General features: G+C 39.9%; 1 protein-coding gene across 3 annotated transcripts in view; it reads left to right on the top strand.

The window, feature by feature from the left end:
* aplp1 (amyloid beta (A4) precursor-like protein 1) overlaps nucleotides 1-21,500 on the top strand; it is a 34,655-nt gene extending 13,155 nt beyond the window's left edge. The window contains exons 2-17 of one of the 3 annotated variants that reach the window (XM_040029492.1): nucleotides 8,350-8,529; nucleotides 9,574-9,703; nucleotides 11,224-11,336; nucleotides 11,804-11,997; nucleotides 12,089-12,399; nucleotides 13,796-13,923; nucleotides 14,661-14,735; nucleotides 14,824-14,982; nucleotides 15,151-15,279; nucleotides 15,839-15,938; nucleotides 16,065-16,232; nucleotides 16,330-16,353; nucleotides 16,469-16,521; nucleotides 16,638-16,700; nucleotides 16,801-16,944; nucleotides 18,589-21,500. In XM_040029492.1, the coding sequence (XP_039885426.1) occupies nucleotides 8,350-8,529; nucleotides 9,574-9,703; nucleotides 11,224-11,336; nucleotides 11,804-11,997; nucleotides 12,089-12,399; nucleotides 13,796-13,923; nucleotides 14,661-14,735; nucleotides 14,824-14,982; nucleotides 15,151-15,279; nucleotides 15,839-15,938; nucleotides 16,065-16,232; nucleotides 16,330-16,353; nucleotides 16,469-16,521; nucleotides 16,638-16,700; nucleotides 16,801-16,944; nucleotides 18,589-18,690 (2,073 nt within the window). In that variant the 3' untranslated portion in view covers nucleotides 18,691-21,500. Of the gene's footprint in view, nucleotides 1-8,349; nucleotides 8,530-9,573; nucleotides 9,704-11,223; nucleotides 11,337-11,803; nucleotides 11,998-12,088; nucleotides 12,400-13,795; nucleotides 13,924-14,660; nucleotides 14,736-14,823; nucleotides 14,983-15,150; nucleotides 15,280-15,838; nucleotides 15,939-16,064; nucleotides 16,233-16,329; nucleotides 16,354-16,468; nucleotides 16,528-16,637; nucleotides 16,701-16,800; nucleotides 16,945-18,588 lie in introns of all 3 variants that reach the window. The other 2 variants (XM_040029490.1, XM_040029491.1) reach the window with 2 other exon arrangements.
* Nucleotides 21,501-23,293: the final 1,793 nt, after the last annotated feature.

Genomic DNA, 23,293 nt, shown 5'->3' with positions numbered 1-23,293 from the left:
TAAGGCACTCCGTGAAACACATACGCTTTGGAAGCTAACAATGGCAGGGAAGATCCTTGAGTCCTGGTTGGATATAGGCTATCATCTTTTAGTAAACATCTTTGCTTCTAAATAACCTCAGTCATAAAATGACATGCGCTGCCAGCCTCGAGCTCTGTGGAGTCTCTTGCAGTGATGCCAGCTGACGTGTCCTGTATTTTTAAGCTATACTTGAAATTAAATCAAATATTGGGAGCTGACTTTGGCTGCTGTTCCAGACCTAGATGAACCCTGGTGATTATAAGGCCATCTGCTCCCAGTGTGCCCAGCTGGAAGCTGGACCACTGTAATCTGAACTGATGTAGCCTGTGATGTTTGCACATCTCTAAAACCAAAAGCCTCTCTCATAATTTTTTTTTCTTATATCGAAATAAAGCATTCAGTTTATTATCCCATAAGTAACATTGCAGCAATGTGTGGTTTACAGTAGGAAGCTAAAGGAAAAAAACACAATGCAATATGTTCCGCTCTGCCCATCAGTCTCCTCTGAATTGAAAATTAATGGCTTCAATTAGCCATTAGCTAGAGATGTATAATAATGAGTCAATATGCAGAGCTAACCTGCTTTATCCCCCGTTGTCCCTTTTGCATCATGAGAGTCTGGCTTACCCTCTTATAACTACATGCAACACCAGGAAGAGGCCTGATGGAGCCTATGAATAATTAAGCAACATGATTACAATGATGAATGCCCCTAAATCTATCTGGCCATTTAGCACTAGTCTAGGGAGGGAGGCCAAACAGCAGAGTGTCACGCATTGTGTGAAAGCTGTTAGGGAGGGAGAGGGGAGACAAGAGGGACATCAGGAAGAGGGAGGTGGATCAGCCTGTAGAGGAGGCAGAGAGGGGGAAAAAAGGAAAATGGAGAAAGAGTGAGTGAAGGAGGGGCTCAGAAGCAGGAAGACACCCACTATTAAGCCATCTGTGCTGCAGAAAAGCACAAAGACGAGGGCCTGTGTGTGTGTGTGTGTGTGTGTGTGTGTGTGTGTGTGTGTGTGTGTGTGTGTGTGTGTGTGTGTGTGTGCTTATTCACACGGGGTGTGGGCGAGTCCTCCACACGAGTTATTGGTTGCTGGATGGTGTTACACTAATCAAGAGCGATCCTAACTAATCAGCCTTTTCACATAGTTTGCCTAAAGTTTGATACCTTTTATGTATCCTGAAATAATCAAATCTTCAATGACTTAAAGTTGTATTGACAGCAAATATGTATTGTGCAAGTTTTGCTGCCTGGAACTTTTACAAAAGGTAAGATGATGCCAGAACTGCTAATATAGGTCCATAATCATTTACTGACTACCTGTTAAATCATTCTTATGGCACATATTTAGCACTTACATTTTTTTATTAAGTGTTACATGTTTCTTTTTATTATTTACATTTTGTCATTTGTGACGTTTAAATAGATTGTCCAATATCCCACTGATGTCATTATCAAGGTATCGTCACAAGATACTATAATAGAGATTGCTGCATAGTAGAAGAGAATTAGTAAGGACGAGCTCCTCAGGGCTCTGATGTCTGTAGTTAATTATCAGTAGTTAACTAAACTCTCAGTATATCCCAGAGAGAGTTGATTTACACATACACAACAACGCATGATAACCACACATGTACATGCACATTGTGTACCTCTAATAACTGAGAGGAGTTTTTGAATAAATAAACTACAGTCACACAAAACATGGTGACATGAAAGCAATGATAAATGTAAAAGTGAGTTTTGATATGAAAGCAAAGTTCTTCCCAGCTCTTCAGCATTCGAATTACTACGACCAGTTGGGTTGGTTCTTCAAACTACAGTCTAACAGCGGCTTGTAGAAAGTGATAAATGATGGGTGGGCTTCTCCCCTCTGTCTCTTCTGCTCTGGCTTGCCTGCAAAGGCCAGGGAATTGCATCATTACAGAGGATGAAGTCATCCTGCAACATAAGGGTGGAACAGGTGCTGAAAATTTAATTAGAGAAGGATGGGAGATGCTGGTGGAACATGTAAATACACTGCCCAAACTCGCCCCCGACAGACAACTCAGTTTATGTTTATGTTCAGCATACACCAGATCATATCTGTTATTTTGTGCTCATAACATAATTTCCTCTACTGGAAAGGCATCTGCTAAAGTGTAATCACACATTATTATATCCGAGCAAAATTTTCCACTGCGTCTGGTCCAAGTGGACTGTGTACTCGTCTCTCTGGGAGCTTTTAGTTTTTCTTGTGATGCTTTTTTTTTGCTGTGGAGGTACACCCGTGATTACAAAGTGGCACAGTCAGTATGCAGTGCATATGGAGAAGGAGAGCAGAGGAATAATAATAAAATACCAAGAGAGCTAACATAGGCAAAGAATACAGGGAAAAGGCAGAAAGCCAATCGACGTTTCCTGGCTTTATATCACCAGGTTGTTATTAATGATGCAGCATCCCCTGCAGTGGGGAGCTGTCAGGTTTCTGGGCTGTCGGCCTGTTCAGCCTCATCAGCACAAGGACATGATATGTGGAGCTCAGGATGTTTGAACAGCACTTCCTCGACAACTTGTGAACCCCTCACTCTCCCCCGCATGCTTGCAGACTGTACTGTACGGAGATGCTTCAGTACACCACGGCATTTTCTCCCCGAGACATGGCGGGCGGCTCTGCAACCTGTCTGTTACTGGAGAAGTGTCACTGTTGACAGATTGTGATGCATTATTGGGAAGCCAGCTGGATCGCTGCGTTCAGAGTGTTCATGGTCACAATACAACAGGGGTAGCACTCTGAAGTCTAATTGGCTTTAAAAGGGGAATAACATACCAGGAACGCACTAAAAAATCTTGTACTGCATGTTGGGAATTATAGCCATAATTTGTAGGCATAAAACATTGATGGAAATGCTTAATCAAAGCACAAGAGTGTGATTAATTAATTGTAGCAAAAGCTATTTTTAACTGAATGAAAGCCTGATCCTTCACATTGTCTATTTAAGTGATATAGCCAGTGAGTACAGCATTTTGATGAAAACACTTAGTGTTTGAATATTTGAAAACATTACTTCAGTTAAATTACAGTTAAAAACTCTTTAAAGCTAATTTGAATTTTTAAAAATAACGCCTTTTAATATTAAGACATGGCTGAAGTCTACCAGCTCTGTAAGCCTCTACAGAAACACAGCAGTGCTCAGTGGTGAACTCTACTCACAACTTTGATAATGGGTATGTGTGAGTTCTGGACATGTTTAACGTTTAGCCCGAACATGTCAGCAGAAGAAGAGTCACGTGATCATCAAAGCCTCTTTAATCTAGAGAACGGTGCTCTCAGCAGAAGCTCTGTTGCGTGTGCGTTGGTATGCCCATGACCCTGGATTACGTGGCTAACAAAATGGATGAATGTTAGCACGCATCTTTTTCCGCAACCTGTCAAGAAAGTGTTGTGCAACTGAAATTCACAAGGCAGATTTTGCACTTGCTTAAGTTACCAATTTCATTTTTTGGTAAGGTCAAATCAATTCAAAGTGCTTCAAGTGCTGCTGAATTTCACTCAATTTTTCCACCAGATGACCCTATAGTAAGAATACTACATATTAAACACTAGAAACATAGTTCTGTTCTTAAATATTAAGCATAATTAGGCCAAGTATAAATATGTGGTTGATGGATGGATGAATGTGCTATGGATGGATGTTGATGGCATAAAAATAATTTCCTTTAAAACTTTACAGCTTACTGAATTTGGCCCACAATGAAGTTCCAAACAAATTGAAAACCTTTCACTATCAAATGGCCAGCCACTGCAGCTGTTCTCACACTCAAATATAAACTTTTCTTCCATATCTCACATGCTTGGTGTCATGGTTCCGGGGCCTTTGACCCAGTGTTTTCAATTTCTTCTTGTTCTGTTTATTTTCCACATGTCTATGTTTCCTGTTTCACCATACCAGCTTTCTGTCTGTGTGCATCATGTCTAGTTCTACCTCCTATGTCTTATTAGTCAGATTATGTTCAGCTGTGTATTGACCGGTCATTAGCCTGTGTATTTAAATCCTTAGTTTCCTCCAGTTCATTGTCTTGTCATCGTCGATCCCGCATGTGTGTTCCAGTTCAGTAATTCAACCAGTCTTTCCGGTCAATCAGCTATACTTCTCATGTTGAGTTCATCCGTACATCACAATAAACACCAGCCTTAACAAACCTGTGAGTGTTGCATTTGGGTCTTCTCTTCCTCACATCCACACAGCGACGCCTGACACTCGGCAGGTGAAACTACAGGCTGCTGCAAGCTTCAACAGGTTCAAGCAAGCCACATCAGCTTTCAGCAGTCAGTTTCTCTATGAACTGCCCATTCTAGTCTCGAGTCAGAATGCTATTTACTGAAGTGAACAACATGTGCGCTCAAGTATGGCTGCATGGTAGTATATATGTCAGGATTCGTTTCTGCCATAGCAATAAAGTTGCATTATGAGCACATAAATAAAGCAAATGAACGTCCCATGTTTTCCAAATATGGACACTCAGCAGCAATATTCACTGCAGTTAAAGACTGTGTTGAACTGGGGTATGACACATAAGAGCTGCCACGATCAGATTCATAGACAGCCTCGGCAAATGTATTTCTGAGATTGTTAAGTATTGAATTAAGTGATTTTCCATTTCCATTTCTTTAAAAAAAAAAGTGGAATACCATAAAATATATTTATGCCCCCCCAACTAATGCTTCTTAAAAGCATTTTTACCATTTTGGTAAGAATAAATAGATGTGATGCATGTTGATGACAGTTCCTGTTATTGCTGTAATAATACAATGGCACAAAAACAGTGAAACAAAGACATTACGTGGTATTCACGCAGCAGGGTAAAATGGGCCTCGTCGCTTATGTGATTTCAGCCGCTGATTGATGTTTATGTGATGTTGTTGATGATTATAGTGGTGAAAAGAATGTGGAGAAGAAAAATGCTTCTACTTGTCGCGTTCAACAATTAAGGCTTCTGCTTCTTTGTGGAGCAGCAGACCAGAAGTGTACACACTGTAGATCGTACAGTTGTATTGGTTATAAGGGAATGTCTAATCTAGTCCTGCATCTGACTAGAGATTGGAAGTGCAGACTTGTGAGGCTCGAGGTCAGGGCCTCAGGCTCCTGATGGACTGCTATTGATTGGGGGAACGTGGCGATACAGTTGCAGTCGCTGAGCATTGATTTTCTGCAAGTGCAGTAGTGGAGAGCAGACAGAATGAGAGAGCTGGACCAGAGGGAGCTGCCAGGTTATCTTCTCAAATATCCGGAAGTTTTTTTCTTTCTTTCTTTCTTTTTCGTTGTGGCACTGACCTTCCCTGACTCAAAGAGATATATCTATTTAGACATTAGCTCAGCAGCTCCTCTAGACAGATTGTTTCAGCAACTTCAGCAGTCTTCCCCTCTGCTTATCTTACAGTACACTTAACCAATTAAACGATCCAATTCAGCTCTGTCAGTAACAAGCAACAGTTGGTTTTTAAGCAGGTATAATATTTAATAATGTTGAGCTGCAATAAAAGAGTTTTAACCTAAACATGTTATACTACTGAATATAATTCTGTTCACATAACCAACTATCCAGCTAGAATTGCAGGGGGTTGGAGCCTATCCAAGCTGCTATCAGGGGAGAGCTTTGATAGACTCCAGAGAGGCTGTCAGTCCATCGCAGGGCTCATACATTGGTGGGACAGACCATTCCCATCCACAATTACAGCAAATTTAGGATAATCAGTTACCCTAACAAGAAAGTCTTTGACATGTGGGAGTAAATCACCCAGAGACAAACCACTCATGACTTTCATGCTTAGTCCTAGCTGACCATCAGATGTAAACACAGAGCCCTGTTGCTGTTAGTTGATGGTTTAAACCCATATTTGGATGCAGATAGTACCAGTTCTCATGTGTTTAAACTGTGTGGAATCGTGTTGCCTTTCTTTTTGAATTTTGCACATATTTTAAATTCCAAAAAGCTCCTGCGTTCAATCATCTCTTCTTTTAAGAGGAGTTATATCTTTTCTCTTGTGTGACATTGAATTTAATATGCTAAACAATTCAAGGCCTTCTTTAGTTTATTATTTGTTTCATAGTTTTTGGTTGATAGCAGCTCTGGACTTCCGGCAGGCCAACTAGTTTAGTGTTGTTGTGTTGCCATCAAGCAACATGCACTATATGGTCATCAAACTCATCAATACTCTGCTGGCTCAATAACTGCAGAGTTAAACAAACCACCTCTTGCATTAATATCAGCACAAAAACTGTGCTCTGGAGTTTTTTGTTTTGACACGATCCTTTGCGTTACGCAGTGACTTTCACCAGAAAATCATCTCCGTTTCCAGTGCAGTTTAAGACAGTCGTTAAATGACAGTTTTCCACAGCATCACATCGCTTTTGGGAAATGAGGTTGTGTAAATCAAGACGTTTCGAAATTTGGAACCCCTGCCTTTTAAGCAGCCATTGTTTCCATTTGTTTATCTTCGCTACCATTATTAACTAGTTGTGACTTGCAGGTACCCGAAACTTGTTTGATGGGTAAATTATCCCAATGAATATGTCAGCAAGTGCTGACAGCTAAAAACGCTAGAACGTCATTCTTTCAGAGAGTCAGTTTTGCAGCATTGAAAAAAAAAGCTAATCAGGGAGAAAGTACTTTTATGAAATGACTATAGAAAATTACAGACTTTAAATCACAACTACCACTTATGAGCATTATGTTAACAGCCTATGACCCTGGAAGTAGTTTAGATTTTAGAAAGAGATACTTGTGCTCATTGTGTCATCTCAGGCATATCTCTCTAAGAGATATTCATATAATGTAAATGAATAAACATAAATCAATTTCTAAAGAGGTCTATAAAGTCATTCACAAATCTTAAAAAAAAAAACTGCTCTGGGAAATGGGGAGCGGTAATGAAAAGTAGATGCGTAATTTGTTAGAAATCTGCTAAGACATGCAGAAACACAAACCCTGCCCAGCATAATTATAATGCACAGACTGCTCAGGGCTTATTATATTTATTGTACATTTACTCAGAGAGGTTTATATATTTATTTTACCCAGTATGAATTTTAATTAGGACTTCAAACACTTTAGCTCCATTTGGCCAAAGCAGGGCTTTCCTTTGATCAGGCGTCACTCTCCCATATTTTTTCTCCTCTATTTCTTCCCTTTGGGCAACTTCCTTCTAATTGGCTCAGCGTCGCTCATCTTGTCTGTCGTCAGTGGGCCTGTCTCTCTCTCTGTCAGCACAGATGAAAGCATATGAGCTGTATACAGACTCTGGGGTGTGGAATCCCTTTTTTGTGGAGTTTCGTGGTTAGACAATAAATAACATTGCATGTTGTCTCTGTGAATGTTCAATTGTTACTAAGAAACCTGCATCCTTTTACTTTACATGGCCTGCAGGAGTCTTTGAATATGTTCTGTAAATGTGTCGTTTTCTCCAGCAGACATGATTCAGGGATCCAGCTGAACATGAAGCATACACTGTATTTCTTCACTTTTACTTTAAGGCTCCCTTCACTTATGTTTTGTTAAAAAGAAGTCTGTGTTTGTTCATTTTTAGACCCTTTTCCTCTCTCCCTAAACCCTCCTCTTCTTTATTCCTCCCTGGACTCTCTCTGTGTCTGTCCTGTGTGTTAATGTAGTGAAGTGGTGCATCGGTCAATGAGCTTGTATTAACACCTGACTCCCAGCCCTAGCTGCTGTTTGTTCCTCTACTGGGGTCCCATGGGCCCTCCCCACAGGCAGAGGCAACATATCCCACAATCAATAGCAACATCCTAGAAGGCCACGGATGAGGGAAAGGAGAAGAGAGAGGGGAAGCAGTCTTTTACGTGCTCTTGTATGTTTTTTTTTTTTTGTTTGTTTTTTTGCAACAGACCCCCCACCTTCTTCTACCGGCCGTTCCTTGTTTCCTCAGATGTCAGTGGTGTCAGCAGACAGGGAGCACAGGCCCACCAGTTCACAGTTGGGCATTTAATTTGTTCCTTCATTTATTTTGGGGCATTTCAAGAGTGACGTTCTATGGTTCTATCTTTTCTGAATTTTAGGTTTTCTCGTAAAGCGAGCGGTGTGCAGACTTCTACATTAGTCTCTTCTCACTTCCTCCACATTTTCCCCTTTCTCTTTCGATCTCTCGCTCACTCTGTCTTGCACTCAGGCTTACACTCTTGGTCTATAATGTCGGAGAGTGCTAGAGTGCATTTAGGAATTATCTGTGGTCTCTCCACCATGGATCGGCTTCAGACAGAATATTCTCAGCTTCTGTGTTTATATTAACTCCTCCTCATCTGTCTTGCCCCCGTCCCTCCCCTTTTGCTTTCTAGGCTTTGGCCATGGCTGAGGTGAACGGGCCAGTCCCCCAGGTGGCCGAGCCGCAGATTGCCATGTTCTGTGGCCGTCAGCTCCTGCACATGAACACACAGACCGGCCAGTGGGAACCGGATCCTCAGGGCCGCCAGAGCTGCTTCAAAGAGCCCAGCCAAATCCAGTCCTACTGTCAGGAGGTAGGAAGCAAAACTTTGCAGGGGGATTGAAATTCAGCGAATGGAAACTAAACAACTCTGATGAAGACCAGACTAGAACAGCAGCATTATGAAATTGCTGGTTTAGGAATAGTATTTCATGATCTCAGCAAAAATGAATAAATAAATAAAAAACAAATTGTATAAAACAAAGGGAGTCAAGTAAAATTTCACATTCTTTTTCTCTAATTTGATTTGTCTAACACATGTCCTATCAAACCTATATATTCACAAATATATAGTGGAGTGATGGCGGTCTGTTGGAATATTACAATATTTCACCTGGCCTACCATCTACCTTTCTGTCCTCTTGTTACCTGCTACTGTATGCGTACTCTTTAGCATCTGCTGTAAAGTTATTAGTGGTACACATGCTCTCCACACACTCCTTAGGCTGACATTATGATAGAAAAGGCAGCCAGGCACCATCTGGAGGCCAAAGCAGATGCAGCAGCTACAGACAGCAGCAGCCATGAGCTTGAATGGACAGTAATCCGATTAGCTGACATATTATGCATTTGAAATGGCTTTTACACAAAGCCCTCGTTTTCCTTGATATTTGTGAGGAAAGCATTTTAGTGTGTATTCAGACTGCAGGCTACAGCCATATTTCTTTCGCTTATTAAATCTCATTATGTGCTTGTGCTTCAAATGATTGGCCTAAATTGAAAATGGAAATAGTCCAGTGTCAAATTAGAAATATTGAAAGACAAGAATGGCCATTGAAATTATTATATCTAATGTGGCTTTATAGACTAATGCCCCTACACGGCTCCATGAAGTTAAAATATATATATATATATATATATATATATATATATATTGCATGGCTCGCCCTTGTTAGTCTTCTCCCCACTGATACTGCTCTCCCTCCTCTTCTTCCCTGATCCTGCTGCTTCTGCTCTGCCCCAAATTTACCAATTTTACCCCTATCTGCTCTTCCTTTTGTCTTAATTCCCTCTGTTTTGTCCATCTACCTATTTGTTTCTGTGTCTCCGTTATCTCTGCATGTACCTATACACTCAGATGTACCCAGGGCTCTCAATCTCCCATATAGAGGAGTCCAAAAGACCAGTCACCATCCCTGCCTGGTGTAAGAAAGGTTGGGGGCACTGCCAGACACACCTGTTCATAGTCCTGCCCTACCGCTGCCTGGGTAAGAACAACACAAATCACTCTAACACAATAACAAACATAACCAATTTATATATTTTTTAAACAACAGAGTATATTTCACATATTCCTATGATGATTGTGCTTCATGTTTGGTTGTGTTGTTTTGTTTTTTTTCTAATTAGCTTTTAATGTGCAATTTAAAAGCTAATTGTCTAAATTAAACCGTGAAGGCTGTGATCCTGATTAGTTCTGTTTTGTTTTATTCTGGGTAAAAAAATAAATAAGTGAATGTGTTCACACATATGTAACTAATACACAAGACAACAAGATAAACACAGGATGTTTAATTTATAGTTCAAATACCAGCATTTTCATGTCTCCCATCACTTCACATTTGTAAATGCATTACTATTAGAAGTGTAGTTAGGCAGCACTTAAAAACTGGACTGTGAGACAGAAAAGACTTGCAGACAAACAGGTCAAGTGTGCTATTGGCCACTAGGTGGCCAAATAGGCTAACGATGGATGAGTGACTAAATGAAATGTAATGAACAGTAAGTCAGTCTGGATTAATTAAAAACTTACATGTTCATGCATCTTACTGTGAAACCTGCTATAGCTTGTTTGATATCTACAGCAATGCCTTTCATATGGGTTTTTCCTCATGCATGAGCTTAAATGAAGAGTAACGATAACAGTAAGAGATTAAAAGGAAACAGGGGTGTAGACTGTGTAAACTGTTCATTTCTGCTCGGTTTATTAAGAAAGGCAGTTAATATTCTGCATTTATGATCTCTGAAATAAATATTTTACATTCATTTTAAGCAAAGTACATTTTTTCTGTGTCCTTGATTTGCTACTGTAACTGCATTTTATCTGTCTAACGTGCTCGCTCATTATACATTTATGCTCTTTCGGTTGTTACTGGTGCACCGGTCTTCATTTAAGACTTCCAATTCACTGTCCTTCCTCTGATCTGTGTAATCTATGCAACGCACATCTGGTGTTCACGCACACAAGGCATCATGATAAGGTTCATCGGTATTGATACAAAAGAAAAGAAAATACCTGATTTAAATATAGCTGATCACAGCCTTGTGGTCATCTACTCTTGCACCTCTGGACCACCACACGCAACTCCTTGTTCTGTAGATTTGTACACCCCACCATGAAAAAAAATGGTGTGAGACGATGGTCCTGATTGGGCTTTTGAGCTTTTGACATAATGCACCACCTTTGGGCTTAGAAACTTAGAGACTTTTCAACTGAAAACTGTTGTTTCGTCTCTTGCTCGTAGACCAAAACCATGCTCTCATCAACAGTGATGGCGTACATGAGTATGAGTAACTGCTCATACTTACATACATTATGTTTTGGGGGTTTTTAAAAAACATTTTTTTTTATTAGGTGGAGTCCCTAAACTTTGTGTACACTCTTGCATTTAGTGTCTGCTATAGCCTGTCCGTGTTTGATATGTATTGATAAATCTATTCAAATAAGAATCTCAACTGTCATCATAGTCCTACTGCTTGACATACCTTTTTTTCTCTCCTGCTGCAGAGGGCGAGTACGTAAGCGAGGCCTTGCTCGTGCCCGACCGATGCCGTTTTCTCCACAAGGAGCAGATGGATGTCTGCGAGAGTTTCGTGTACTGGCACAACATTGCTAAGGAGGTGTGGAACAGACTACTGTAGACCAATTTAAAAATTGCACAATGAAGACATGAGAGGTCAATCATTTTAAAGAAGATGGGAAATCTTTATGTGACTGACACATTCTGTAATCATTCAGCTGGCGCACAATTAAAAACACTAATACAGCCAGCTAGCTCTGACTGTTATTACAGTCAGAGCTAGCTGGCTATTAGTGGTCTTTGTGGTGTATTGTTCTTGATGTCATACTTCGTCAGAACTCCCACTAGAGACGATTTTCTGGCAGAGAGAGGTGCCACACTCCTTCATAACATCTCATGTTAAAGTTTTGCTTTCAGAATAGAAATGAATCATTTTGTTTTTATTTCTAGAATTGTCTACTTTTAATGCAATTTCTGTCATGAACGACGTATTTTTGACACTATGTTGAAACACTGTGACACTATGTATTTGCTTCTGAATACACTCGAAATTTGACTCTGTGTTAGGAGTGCACTTCAGACAATCTGGAGCTCCACAGCTACGGGTTGCTGTTGCCATGCGGGGACCATTACCGGGGTGTTGAATACGTGTGCTGCCCGGGGCGCGGAAGTTCTGGTGATAAAGGAGAGGCAGAAGAAAGAGACGTCCCTGCTGGTCCTAAGACACTTGCATTCCAGACGAGTGGAAAACTCAGCTCTGTGTAAGATGATTCAGCTTGACCATGCAGACATGTTGTAGGATGAGGCTGTGGTTTGTGTGAAATATTTATAGTCACCCATTTTTCCACACAGAACCAAAGTGACAGCACCCACTCCGAGCCCCTTTCCTGAAATAGATCTTGATGATGATTTGGAATTTGAAGATAATGAAGTGGTAGAAGACGAAGACGAGGACGAGGAGCAGGAGGAAGAGGAGGAGGAAGAAGTTGATGAGGATGAGGCAGAAGGAGAGGAGGAAGAAGAGGAAATGGCCACGAAGGATACAGAGTATGAATACCCTATCGACTCGGGTCCCTACCAAACATCGGACTACTTGGACACCTTCTACTATGAGAAAAGCCAAAAACCCACCACCTCTTCTCCTCTGATGAAGGGAGACAGCTGTAAGTCTGCCTCACTGTTTCTGTTCATCTTTCTATTGCTGAGAGAGAGAGAAAAAAAAATCATGCCCCGCTCATGGTTTAGTAACTGTTGTTACCAAAAATGTCAACTAGGTTCTCTGCCATTTCCAGACACATACGGACTCACCAGTGCGCCTCATGCTTGGATGTAGGAAATCTACACCACAGACATGCACACATGTTGGTTTCATGCTCTACTTTTCTGTAGCTCAGCTCAGTTCATGAAATGAGTGTATGTCTGTGTGTGTGTGTGTGTGTGTGTGTGTGCGCGCGCGCGTGCGTGCGTGCGTGCGTGCGTGCGTGCGTGCGTGCGTGCGTGTGTGTGTGTGCGTGTGTGTGTGTGTCACATCAGTCTGGTGCATAGCACAGCAAGACCTCAGCAGGGTTCACTATGGGGCGTGCAATAAATGGAGCAATTGACCACTTCACTCTAAATTTCAGAGCAGTAAATATTGATAGTACTCATTATGTGTGGGAAACACAGTAAACAATGAAAAACCAAAACTGGTTGATCATTTTTAGTCATATTTGTGTTGGGTGATGTTATGGTGTTGTCAGTGGTTTATTTTTACTCAAAATATTTTTAACCTTCACCCCATCAGTACGTTTATCTTATACTGGACTATGAGTACTACAAACTGTGGTCTCTGGGAGTAAACAACTGCAGGAAACGTTAAAATGTAAACTGCAAAGGCAGGTTTTATACAAGATTTAAAAAATTAAAAGAAATAAATTACAGCACATAAAGAAAATATATAATTTTAAAAAATGTAAATGAATTGTAATTATTATTTTATTGTATTTAAATCAAATTAATCAAATTTGACAAATAGATTTTAATTAAGAAAAAAACTTGTCAGGTACAACAAACTAGCATAATTATGTGGTTAGGGATTAAACTGTTTAAACTCTGTGACTGTATATTTACACTTTTTTTTTTTTTTTTTTACAGTTTTTTCTTTTACTTTCTGCTCATTTCAAGTAAAGGAAGCTATAAAAAAACATGAGAAAAAAATGAAGTTAAATCCAGTGGCTTAGTATTACCTGTTACCACTAGAAGTATTAATCCTAACATTGTGTTAGATATACTGAATATATATTAATTTCATTAAAAGACGTGGTGTAACTTCCAGTCCAACCAAGCTGAGGTCAAATACTCAATCTGGGCCTCCGAGCTTAAAAAAAACAATGTTATCACAAACAAATTATGAAATAGCTTGAACTTAAACATATTTACTCCAAGTTTTTTAAACATTGCTTCTTTCTTGATGGTGTTGCTCTGTGACCTGTACTGTCCTTTTTAATTGCAAGATAATTTCGCTTTGGCTCTTGCAGCCTACGTGACAGTAACAACCTGTTTCCTGTCTTTCCCATCTAGTGACTACAGCTAGGCCCACAGATGGTGTCGATGTTTATTTTGAGAAGCCAGTAGACGACACTGAGCATGCCAACTTCCTTCGTGCCAAAACAGACCTGGAGGAACGCAGAATGAAGCGCATCAATGAGGTAAATTTCACAGGGCTAAGAGCAGGCTAATGGCATCTTGGCTGGCAGGTCACACTTTTGACAGGTGATTCATTAATCTGGAATGAGATTTGCTCATCCATTGCTCTTGTCTTCTAATCTAATTCTGAAAATGACAGTACAGTAGGCCTGTCCATGTTCAACCTCCATTCAGGGGAGCTGATACTGAAAGACATTTCTTAAATAGCTCCCAAAAAAATGTCGATTAGGGCTGGGTTTAAGATTTTATCGTGCGATGTGGAAATGACAAAATGTGTGAATGACAAAATTAGAAGATGTTACTCTGACAATCCTGTGACAACAAGATTTTCAAGTTGTTTTCTTACATTTCTTCACAAAACAAAGATTAAAGAAGAAAATAACTTCAGTTATTTTCTTCTCTAATCGGATATTCTTCGGATATTTGACCGGCATCTTTGGTCATGATCACAAGAAAGCTGTCACACAACTTCAAGATTGTTTTTTTGATTTGGGTTTTCTTTGTGGTATTGCATAGCACCACTGCAGCGTTTTATTTGTTATAAATGCAGTCAGACCATGTTGTTGAACCGATGCCTAAACCCCAAAAAGAAAACCTAGTTAGCAAATACGATAGCTGTATCTACAAGCCCTATCAGTTTTGAAGTGACAAAAGATGGTGTCTTTTGTGCTCCGAGTTTCATGAGAAGACTGTCTCCGTCACACACTCTGGACACATTCTGTGTGTTTGAATCCCTCAGATCATGAAGGAATGGGCAGAGGCAGACAACCAGTCAAAAAATCTGCCAAGGTCAGAGAGACAGGACCTGAATGAGGTAGGCAGGCATTTATCAAACCCGCTTTACTGACTTACAGTTGCAGTATCCCAGATAAAATGAATAATTATGGTCTTTTCTCTACCAGCATTTCCAGTCTGTGCTGCAGACGCTGGAGGAGCAAGTTGCTGGAGAGAGACAGAGACTTGTGGAGACTCATCTTGCCCGGGTTGAGGCCATTCTCAACAACAACCGCCGCCTGGCCCTGGAGAACTATCTGACAGCTGTACAGTCTGATCCCCCTCAGGTAAAACTACCCTGGAGTACAGAGGAGGAGAGAAGACAGAGATAAACAATTGCAGATATCTTGTCGATCTGTCTATATTTATACCCGGCAGCAAATTAGAGGAGCCTTTGTCTCATTTTCTGGTATTTTACTTCTCACTCTTATCTGCTGCTGAACTGTGTCTTCCAGCCAGAGCGTGTGCTGCAGGCACTGAAGCGCTACATGGCTGCAGAGCAGAAGGACCGCAGACACACATTGAGACATTACCAGCATATTGTGGCGGTTGACCCCCAGAAGGCAGAGCAGATGAAATTCCAGGTGTGTGTGTGAGAGCGTGTGAGGTATTTGGATGAGGTGAGCACACACCTGTGCTCTGCACACGTGAGTCTCTTGTCTGCTGACCCTGAAACACACAGAAAACAGAGAACTCAACGATGTGAGGCAGCTACAAATCCTCTTTTCATTCAACTAGAAAGCAAAGCCAGTCTTTTCTGACACCAAAAGATTTACAATCTGGCAGCACTTTTCATTTTAATTCAGTAATAACATTTAAAAATGAACAGGTAATAATTATGTTATTACACACTGTTAACAGTGGGTGTATTTGGTTAAAGCTAAGACTCATATTTTTGCTGTAGGGTGCTAGGGGATCAGAAACATATCCTAATAAAGAGAAAATACACTAAAGCATACCAGTAGCATATTAATATTTTGGAGGCTATACAGTAACCTGCTAAAATACACAAAAACAGGGACGATATCAGTAATAATTTGGATTACAAATGTAATATTTTAAGCTAATATCGCCCCTTTGTAACTCACAGTTTAAGCTCTTTTGGTCAGAAGCATGAGCAGAATCAATTTGTATTTCCTGCAGGTGTACACACACCTTCATGTGATTGAGGAGAGAATGAACCAGAGTCTTGCCCTGCTTTACAAGGATCCTACACTGGCTGAGGAACTGCACAGTGACATTCGTAAGTTATACTGCCCTGACAGAGATTTTCGCATCTATGGCTTCTGTTCTGTGTTGTTGTTGTTGTTGTTGTTGTTGTTTTAATGCTTTTAAAATCTGTGTTGATGACTTTGACTCTCATTCACAGAGGAGCTGGTCAGAGCAGAGCGAGGTGACATCAGTGAGCTGATGACCACCTCCTTCTCTGAGACCCGCACGACTGAGGAGCTTCTGCCTGCTGACAGCGAGGAGGAGAAGGATGATGAAGAAGAAGAGGAGAGAGCCTTCCAGAACAGGCCCTATCCCCCTCGCATTGGTACACAGTCCCTGTTAATCATATGCACTTAAGCAAAATTTGACATCCAGGTTGCTCTCGTTAATGATGCTTTTTTTCCCCCCTGATTTTCTCATAGAGCTGCAGCCTAACAACAAGAACGGTAAGATAGGGTTTCCTATTGTTTTAATACTGAATTTTCCTCTTTTGTATGAATTGTAGTATGTTTTGAGTTACACTTCTCATAGCTAAACATGTTGCTGCACTTTTGTCTGCAGATGATGAATATGATTACACTACATCTGAGAGAGGGCCTACTTATGAATATGAGGTAAAGGTAAGATTGTAGCCAGTCTAAAAGGCTTTTCATATCTTTGATAGACTTATGTGTGTGTAAAGGTTCTGTTTTCTGTGACCCAAAATTTTGCTTACCCTTGCTGCTCTTAGATCAACACCTCTGCAGAGCTCAAGCAGGCGATCAGACCTAATGAGATCGCTAGAGATGAACTGGTAAGAGTATATGCATTATAATTTCCTTCAAGCCAAAAAACCAATTTCTTGCCTCGATGTGTGCTTGTGTTTATTGGCACATATTTCTGTCTTTCCACAGCAGCCTGATGCTTTGGAGACATTCAACCGTGGTGCCATGGTGGGCCTGCTGGTCGTAGCTGTGGCTATCGCCATGGTGATGGTAATAAGCCTGCTGCTCGTGCGCAGGAAGCCATACGGCACTATCAGCCATGGCATTGTTGAGGTACGACCCCAGCTAGACCATTCATTTAAGTGAAGTTCCTATGAACATGCAATTCATACTTGACCTTAAAACACTTTACTTCTACATATTAAAGGTGTTTAAACTCTTTTTAAAGACTCTTTTTAAATTTTACATTCTGATATTTAGCTGTGAAGATCATAGCAACTCACTGGAAGGATGGATGTCAATCCAAACATTTCAGGAAAGCATTATTCTTGCCAAAATGTAAAGTATGGTAACTTCCTGTGTGCTAAAATATGCAAGCGGTTGCTATTATTATTCATATTAAAAGGTTCTTGTTAACATAAAATGTATATTCAGCACATTGAACAATGTAACAACACTGCATAGATTAAGCACACTGAGAATTAGAGATTCTAACTCATAGGTGTCAAACTCTGGCCTGCGGGCCAAATTTGGCCCGCAGCCTAATTACATTTGGCCCGCGAAGCCATACCAAATTATTATTAGAGCTGGCTTACTGGTATTATACAGCTAATATACCGTGGCTCAGGGGGTTGGGAAGCGCATCTGTAACTGGAAGGTCGCCGTTTCGATCCCCGGGCTCTCTGTCCTGGTCGTTGTGTCCTTGGGCAAGACACTTTACCCTACTGCCTACTGGTGTTGGCCCGAGGGGCCGATGGCGCGATATGGCAGCCTCGCTTCTGTCAGTCTGCCCCAGGGCAGCTGTGGCTACAACTGTAGCTTGCCTCCACCAGTGTGTGAATGTGAGAGTGGATGAATAGTGGCATTGTAAAGTGCTTTGGGTGCCTTGAAAAGCGCTATATAAATCCAATCCATTATTATTAATATATATATATTGTTTAGTATTAAGCTTTGCTTGTTCCATATTCAGTTTTTCAGCAAAACGTGTTTGAGTCCATAAGAAGAGATTCATTCTTAAATCTGGAGGAAGATTTTTTTTCAATAAATATTAATGTTAGCCCGCGACCTTGTTCCAGTTTTGAATTTTGGCCCACTGTGTATTTGAGTTTGACACCCCTGTTCTAACTGGTGATGGGCAGCTAGCTCCACCTACATGTACAAGTCTTTCTATTGAGCTCGCACTAAGATCAATAACAGTACTGTTACTTTAAGATCCATATAATGATTATTATCAAATTTTGAAATGTTTTTCAAAGTTCAGAATCTGGGCTAGACCTCAAACAGTATCCTTCCTGTCATACAGTGCGTCACTAAATGTCTTCCTGTCCTTCTTGCCTGTGTATTCAATGTTTCTAAAGCATGTAACCTCAGCATTGCTGATTCATTTGCAAATTTAAGCTGCAAACAATGTGAAAAGTTTCCAAACTTTTTTTTTTTACTGACTGTAACTGCAATCTAAGATGCCATCTATCATGTTATCATAAAATCATGCTGTTCAAAGCATCCCAGGTTTACCAACTTTTCTTAAAGACCGTGCTGTATCATCAGTATTATCCAAGTAGCTCTTGTGAGTTTCCAAGTATAAAAACTGTGTTGAATCCATCATAAAAACATTAAATTATAGTGGACCTCATCCTCTCATTCTGTCATTCTGTCACATCTAGCCCACAGTTTAGTTATTTCTCAGGTCATGGTGTGATCATTGCTTCTGACTTTGTCTTTAGTGTGTTATGACTCAGGGTCTTGTGTGTCTCTCAGCAGGTTGACCCGATGCTCACGCCAGAAGAACGACAGCTCAACAAAATGCAAAACCATGGCTACGAAAACCCCACCTACAAATTCTTTGAACAGATGAACTGAAGCATCGGGGCAGCCAGCAAGTCATGCCTGACCACACGTTGTGTCCCTCGACTCTTCCCAACAGTGATGTCCCAGCTACACTCCCTATGTTGGATTTATGATATGTCGCAAATGTAAAGTAACTGAATAAGTACGGGGTTACATCCCAAACCCATTGTAAATGACCCGACAACAACCAATCATCCGATTCATCACCTATAATACTCCTTCGGCTTAGAGTCTGAGGATGTTTCTTTGCATTAGCAGTGTCACAACATTTCATAATCCTAAAACCATTCACCTCCTCCCAGTGGCATGACTTGACCTACTGCTCCTCGTGAGAAGCTGAATTTGAACGGTGCATAATGCTTTATAGTATTTATTTTCAGTAGTAGTGTCTCTGTTCAGATTGTACCACAATTAGATGTGATGTATCTGTGTAGATGAGTGTGAGTGACAGCTGAGTTTAAACATGGCATAAATCCCGATTTAAGTAAGAGTTAGTGATAAAAACAAAAAAATATCCAGCGTATTCTCAAACTTACCTCCATGAGCTACTGTTTCATCGCACAGTGCAAAGTACGACTACATTAGGCAAGAATGGCGAGGTGTTAACTTTGAATGTGTGAGACATCAGGCTTTGATTTGAAACACAGAAATAGGCCACACTAATCGATACAGAGCTATGTGCTGGTGGTACAAAAGAAAAATGTTTGTTTTTTTTAAAAAAACAACAAAAAAAACACCAAATATTTAATTTAGCTTATTTAGTCAGTGAATGAGTTTGTTTTATTTGTTCTGCTATCTAAAGAACTGTAAAACAGAATAATCAGAAGTCCGTTATTTTGATGAAAGCATGACAACTTGGTGTATGATGCTGCAGTATTTATTTGTGTTGTTCCTGTCATTGCTTTTGAAAAGTCGGAAATGTCACAGTTCAAAATGGACACTGTAAATAACGTAAGAAGTACATACTGCTAGATGTAGACATTTCTATGATTAATTTGCATTGATGTAATGGAATAATACATAAAAATAGTACATTGTGCTGTTATGAGAAGGAGAAACACTTTCCTAACATGGCTGATTGAAAACGGACTGTTGTAAAAACCAGCACAAGACAACGACACAGCAATTACTTTCTGAATGTATTTAAGGTAGATGTTGAGGCTCCATCTTCTTTTCGGTACTGCATCATTCCCTTAGAAAACCTTAGTAGGAGTAGTTAACTTCAGCACCTCCAACAGACTACATGCCTGATGCCCTTTCTCATCACCTTGTGTAGCAGCCTGTTCATCGTCACATCTTTTGGCAGGTTTGAATTAGAGCGGAGCGGCTTAACAGTTAGACGTATCGTACCGCACAGAGCAGTGAGTGGAAAGAGGGCACAGCTATAGTAATGTGAAGTGTCAGCGTGTGCAGTAACTCCCAAAAAACTGACCACACTCTGGCATGATAGTCGTACTGTTTAACACCTTTGAACACTACAACATTTGAGCATTAGTAATCTAGTATAGACGCTGTACTAAAGTTCCTATCATCATCAAGAAGCTTTTTCACTAAATGATTCATGGTAGTTTGTCATATTTATGAACAACATAGTACACCATATAGGTACTACGAAAAGGGACTGCCCCCCCCCCCCCCCCTTTTTTTTCTGATTAATTGTTAAGTGCTTAGTGTATCGATTTGATTTCATTTAGCAACATCGTGTCAGATCGGCTAGGTTAAAAAGGTCACGTTGTGGGATGTTGCTTTTGATTCATCAGTCTTTAACTATGTGCGACATAGTACAGATAATCAGTACCAAAATCAGGTTATCGTTTATTTGTTTATTTCTGGGTGACATTTACTGTAAAAACAAAAAACAAAGACAGCAAGAAAGAAAAGCGGCTTTTGTTCACTGTAACGAACGTTAGATTTGTTTTTGTGTGAAGCTTGTTTTGAAATAAGCGAGAGATTTTGACTATTGGACTATCCAGTCTTCTGTTCCTTCTTGTTAGGTGCGTTCATTGCAGGTTGCGGTCGTGTTATGACAGGTAAAGAGAAGTCATAGCTCCTGTATAATTTGTACAGCTACGTTAGTGAATGAAAACATTGTATGTTCGCAGTTTAAGTCAGTTGATCTTGTAATGATACTACTGAAACCATAGATGAGAATAAGCTTGCCTGTGTTTCCCAAACCACTGAAGGTTTCCTACCAGCATTTAGCAGACTTAGAACGGTGTATACTGTAGTTACTCAAATCACATTTGTACTTCTGTCCTCTGTCGAATTCTAGACTTCTTTGTTGGTCTGTCCCCCTTACTTCCCAATGAACTATAAACAATGTTATTGAAATTTTAATTGCTGCATTATTGCCTTTTACAATGCTGTGTTTTGGATGTAATGATTCTGTATTTTTTATTTGTATGTAATAATCATTTGGATCAAGGGTCATGCTTTTCACGTGTAATTTTAGAAGCTTGGACAAGAAACACTGACAAGTAAATGTGAACTACAGACAGACACATTGCCTCTGCCTAATTGACAAGGGGTGGCACTAAGCACAAGATGAGCCAAATTGATCCAATTGTGTACAGATTGCTAAATGTTAGACACCGATCCCGTCTGTCTGGTTTCAATTACACTGCAGGATTTTAGGGGTGTTGATAGTAATGTTGGTCTTCATTTTCATTAAGAGTTTTAACCAAAGACATGATCCATAAATAATGAGACAGATCATCAAATTTGGCAAAATGTTTTCCTGTGTAACTGTACTGCAAGCAATCTGACAAACTGAAACTGGTGAAGCTAATTAACAGTCTAATAAAAATGAGTGACCCATAAAATATTGTCTCTGCTTTTTAAATGTACTTCCATGCGTGTTTCTCTGTCTATACAATGTACCAGGGGTGTCAAACAGATGGCCTACAGGGTTGATGGCTCTGAAAACGGTGAAAATGTAAGAAAAAATGGTGGATTTTTCATTTTGTTTTGAACCAGGAAGCATTGTAAAGCATGACTTTAATGACAAAGCACACCATGAGAGCTGTCCAAAGACATTACTTATCGCATAGCCTACCACACTGAGCTAAGATCAGTGATGATGCATTTCTTTGGTTAACTACATTAACATTTCTTTGTAATCTGGGTCTTCATCATCTTTTATCTGAAAAGATGTTACTCACACTAAAAGAGAGAGTACATATATATATATATATATATATATATATATATATATATATATATATATATATATATATATATATATATATATATATATAAGTTTTATATGCTGGTCCAGCGCAAAAGCACAACAGTAGTGAGTTAGACATAGACAGCACTCCTCTTTACCACAATCGCATGAAAGGAAATTCACTGTCATGCTCCTCACGAAGGCAAAATGAATATTGAATTTTGATCACCTTGTAACTTGTGCAATACAACCTATGATGTAAAAGCCACAGTCAAAGGGGGGAAATCTGGCTTACTCACACTGGAAAATTAGCTTCTTTTCTTTTTTTCTACTACAGGCTCGTTTTTCTTGGGAAAGAGAAACCTAACGTAAAATCGGTTTACACTGTTTCTTTTGCTAATTAACAATATGTTAGTTTCATTAGTGAATTGCCTGTTTTTCTTAACTTAAAGGTGAAAGTTTTCAAAGTCCTGCTCACTTGTGTGCCACGCATTGATGTAATATTTGGTAGTAAGACTTTCTGCATGATAAAAATCTTAACCAAGGTTAAGATAAGGTTTTCTCTCAGCTTTCAGTATGGAGTTTCAGTGACTCCTAAAGCCACACTGTCACTTCTGTGAAGCCAAAATTGCAGTTCACTTCCTTTGTCAGGAAAAGCTACGATGATACCATCATTTCTTTAACCTCTAAAAACAAAACTGTTTCAACAAATACACTTGAGCTCAGCTTTAGATGACTTCTGTATGGGGTGTCAGAGTGGAAAACTTTTACCTTGCATTGCAGTTCTAGACATATACAGTACATACAGTTCTAATTACCCATTCATTCTAATGGGTATTTAGTACGTTAGTAGCTTACTGGTATTTTCCTTTGAAATGAATGTCATGCAATGAGTAATGCTATACTGTAAATGCGCTGTGTGTGTTTTTCTTTTTTTTTTTATGCCTGCTTTTTTTTAAAAAAAAAAAAAAAATTAATTTTAAAGTTGCCTTGACACAGTTCTCAAGTAGCTATTCACCTGAGAGTCACCAGCGTGGGCAGGTCTCACATTTCCTTCACCCACAAATTACAAAGAAGTGTCAAGCCCCAGCCCCTGTCTTTACACAGGTTCACTTCTTCCAAACCACAACACTGACGGGTAGTCCTGCTTACCCAGATTACTGTGAAAACTCTGTGTGGCTGTACAGTGACAGTTTGCCATTGATGCTTCCAACACACATAACTCATCTTGGTAGTGGTTCCTCTGAAGTCAACTGCTCACATACCGCTACTGTGGTAATGTACGACAACTCATATTAAACCAGACTTTAATCAAGTTGCATTCTGAGTGTGCTTTTTGTTTAGTTCAGTAACGCTTTGATTCATTCAACAAAACAACAACATGAAACTCCTTAAAATGCAGAGATTAAAAGCCTCCGTAGGTGGATCAAAGATGTTACTGCATGA

The sequence above is a fragment of the Simochromis diagramma genome, unplaced genomic scaffold, assembly GCF_900408965.1.
Source record: "Simochromis diagramma unplaced genomic scaffold, fSimDia1.1 OVJJ01000361.1, whole genome shotgun sequence".
NCBI classification, from domain to species: Eukaryota; Metazoa; Chordata; class Actinopteri; order Cichliformes; family Cichlidae; genus Simochromis; species Simochromis diagramma.
Note: the sequence above shows the minus strand (reverse complement) of the source record. Positions and strands in the feature narration are given on the sequence as shown.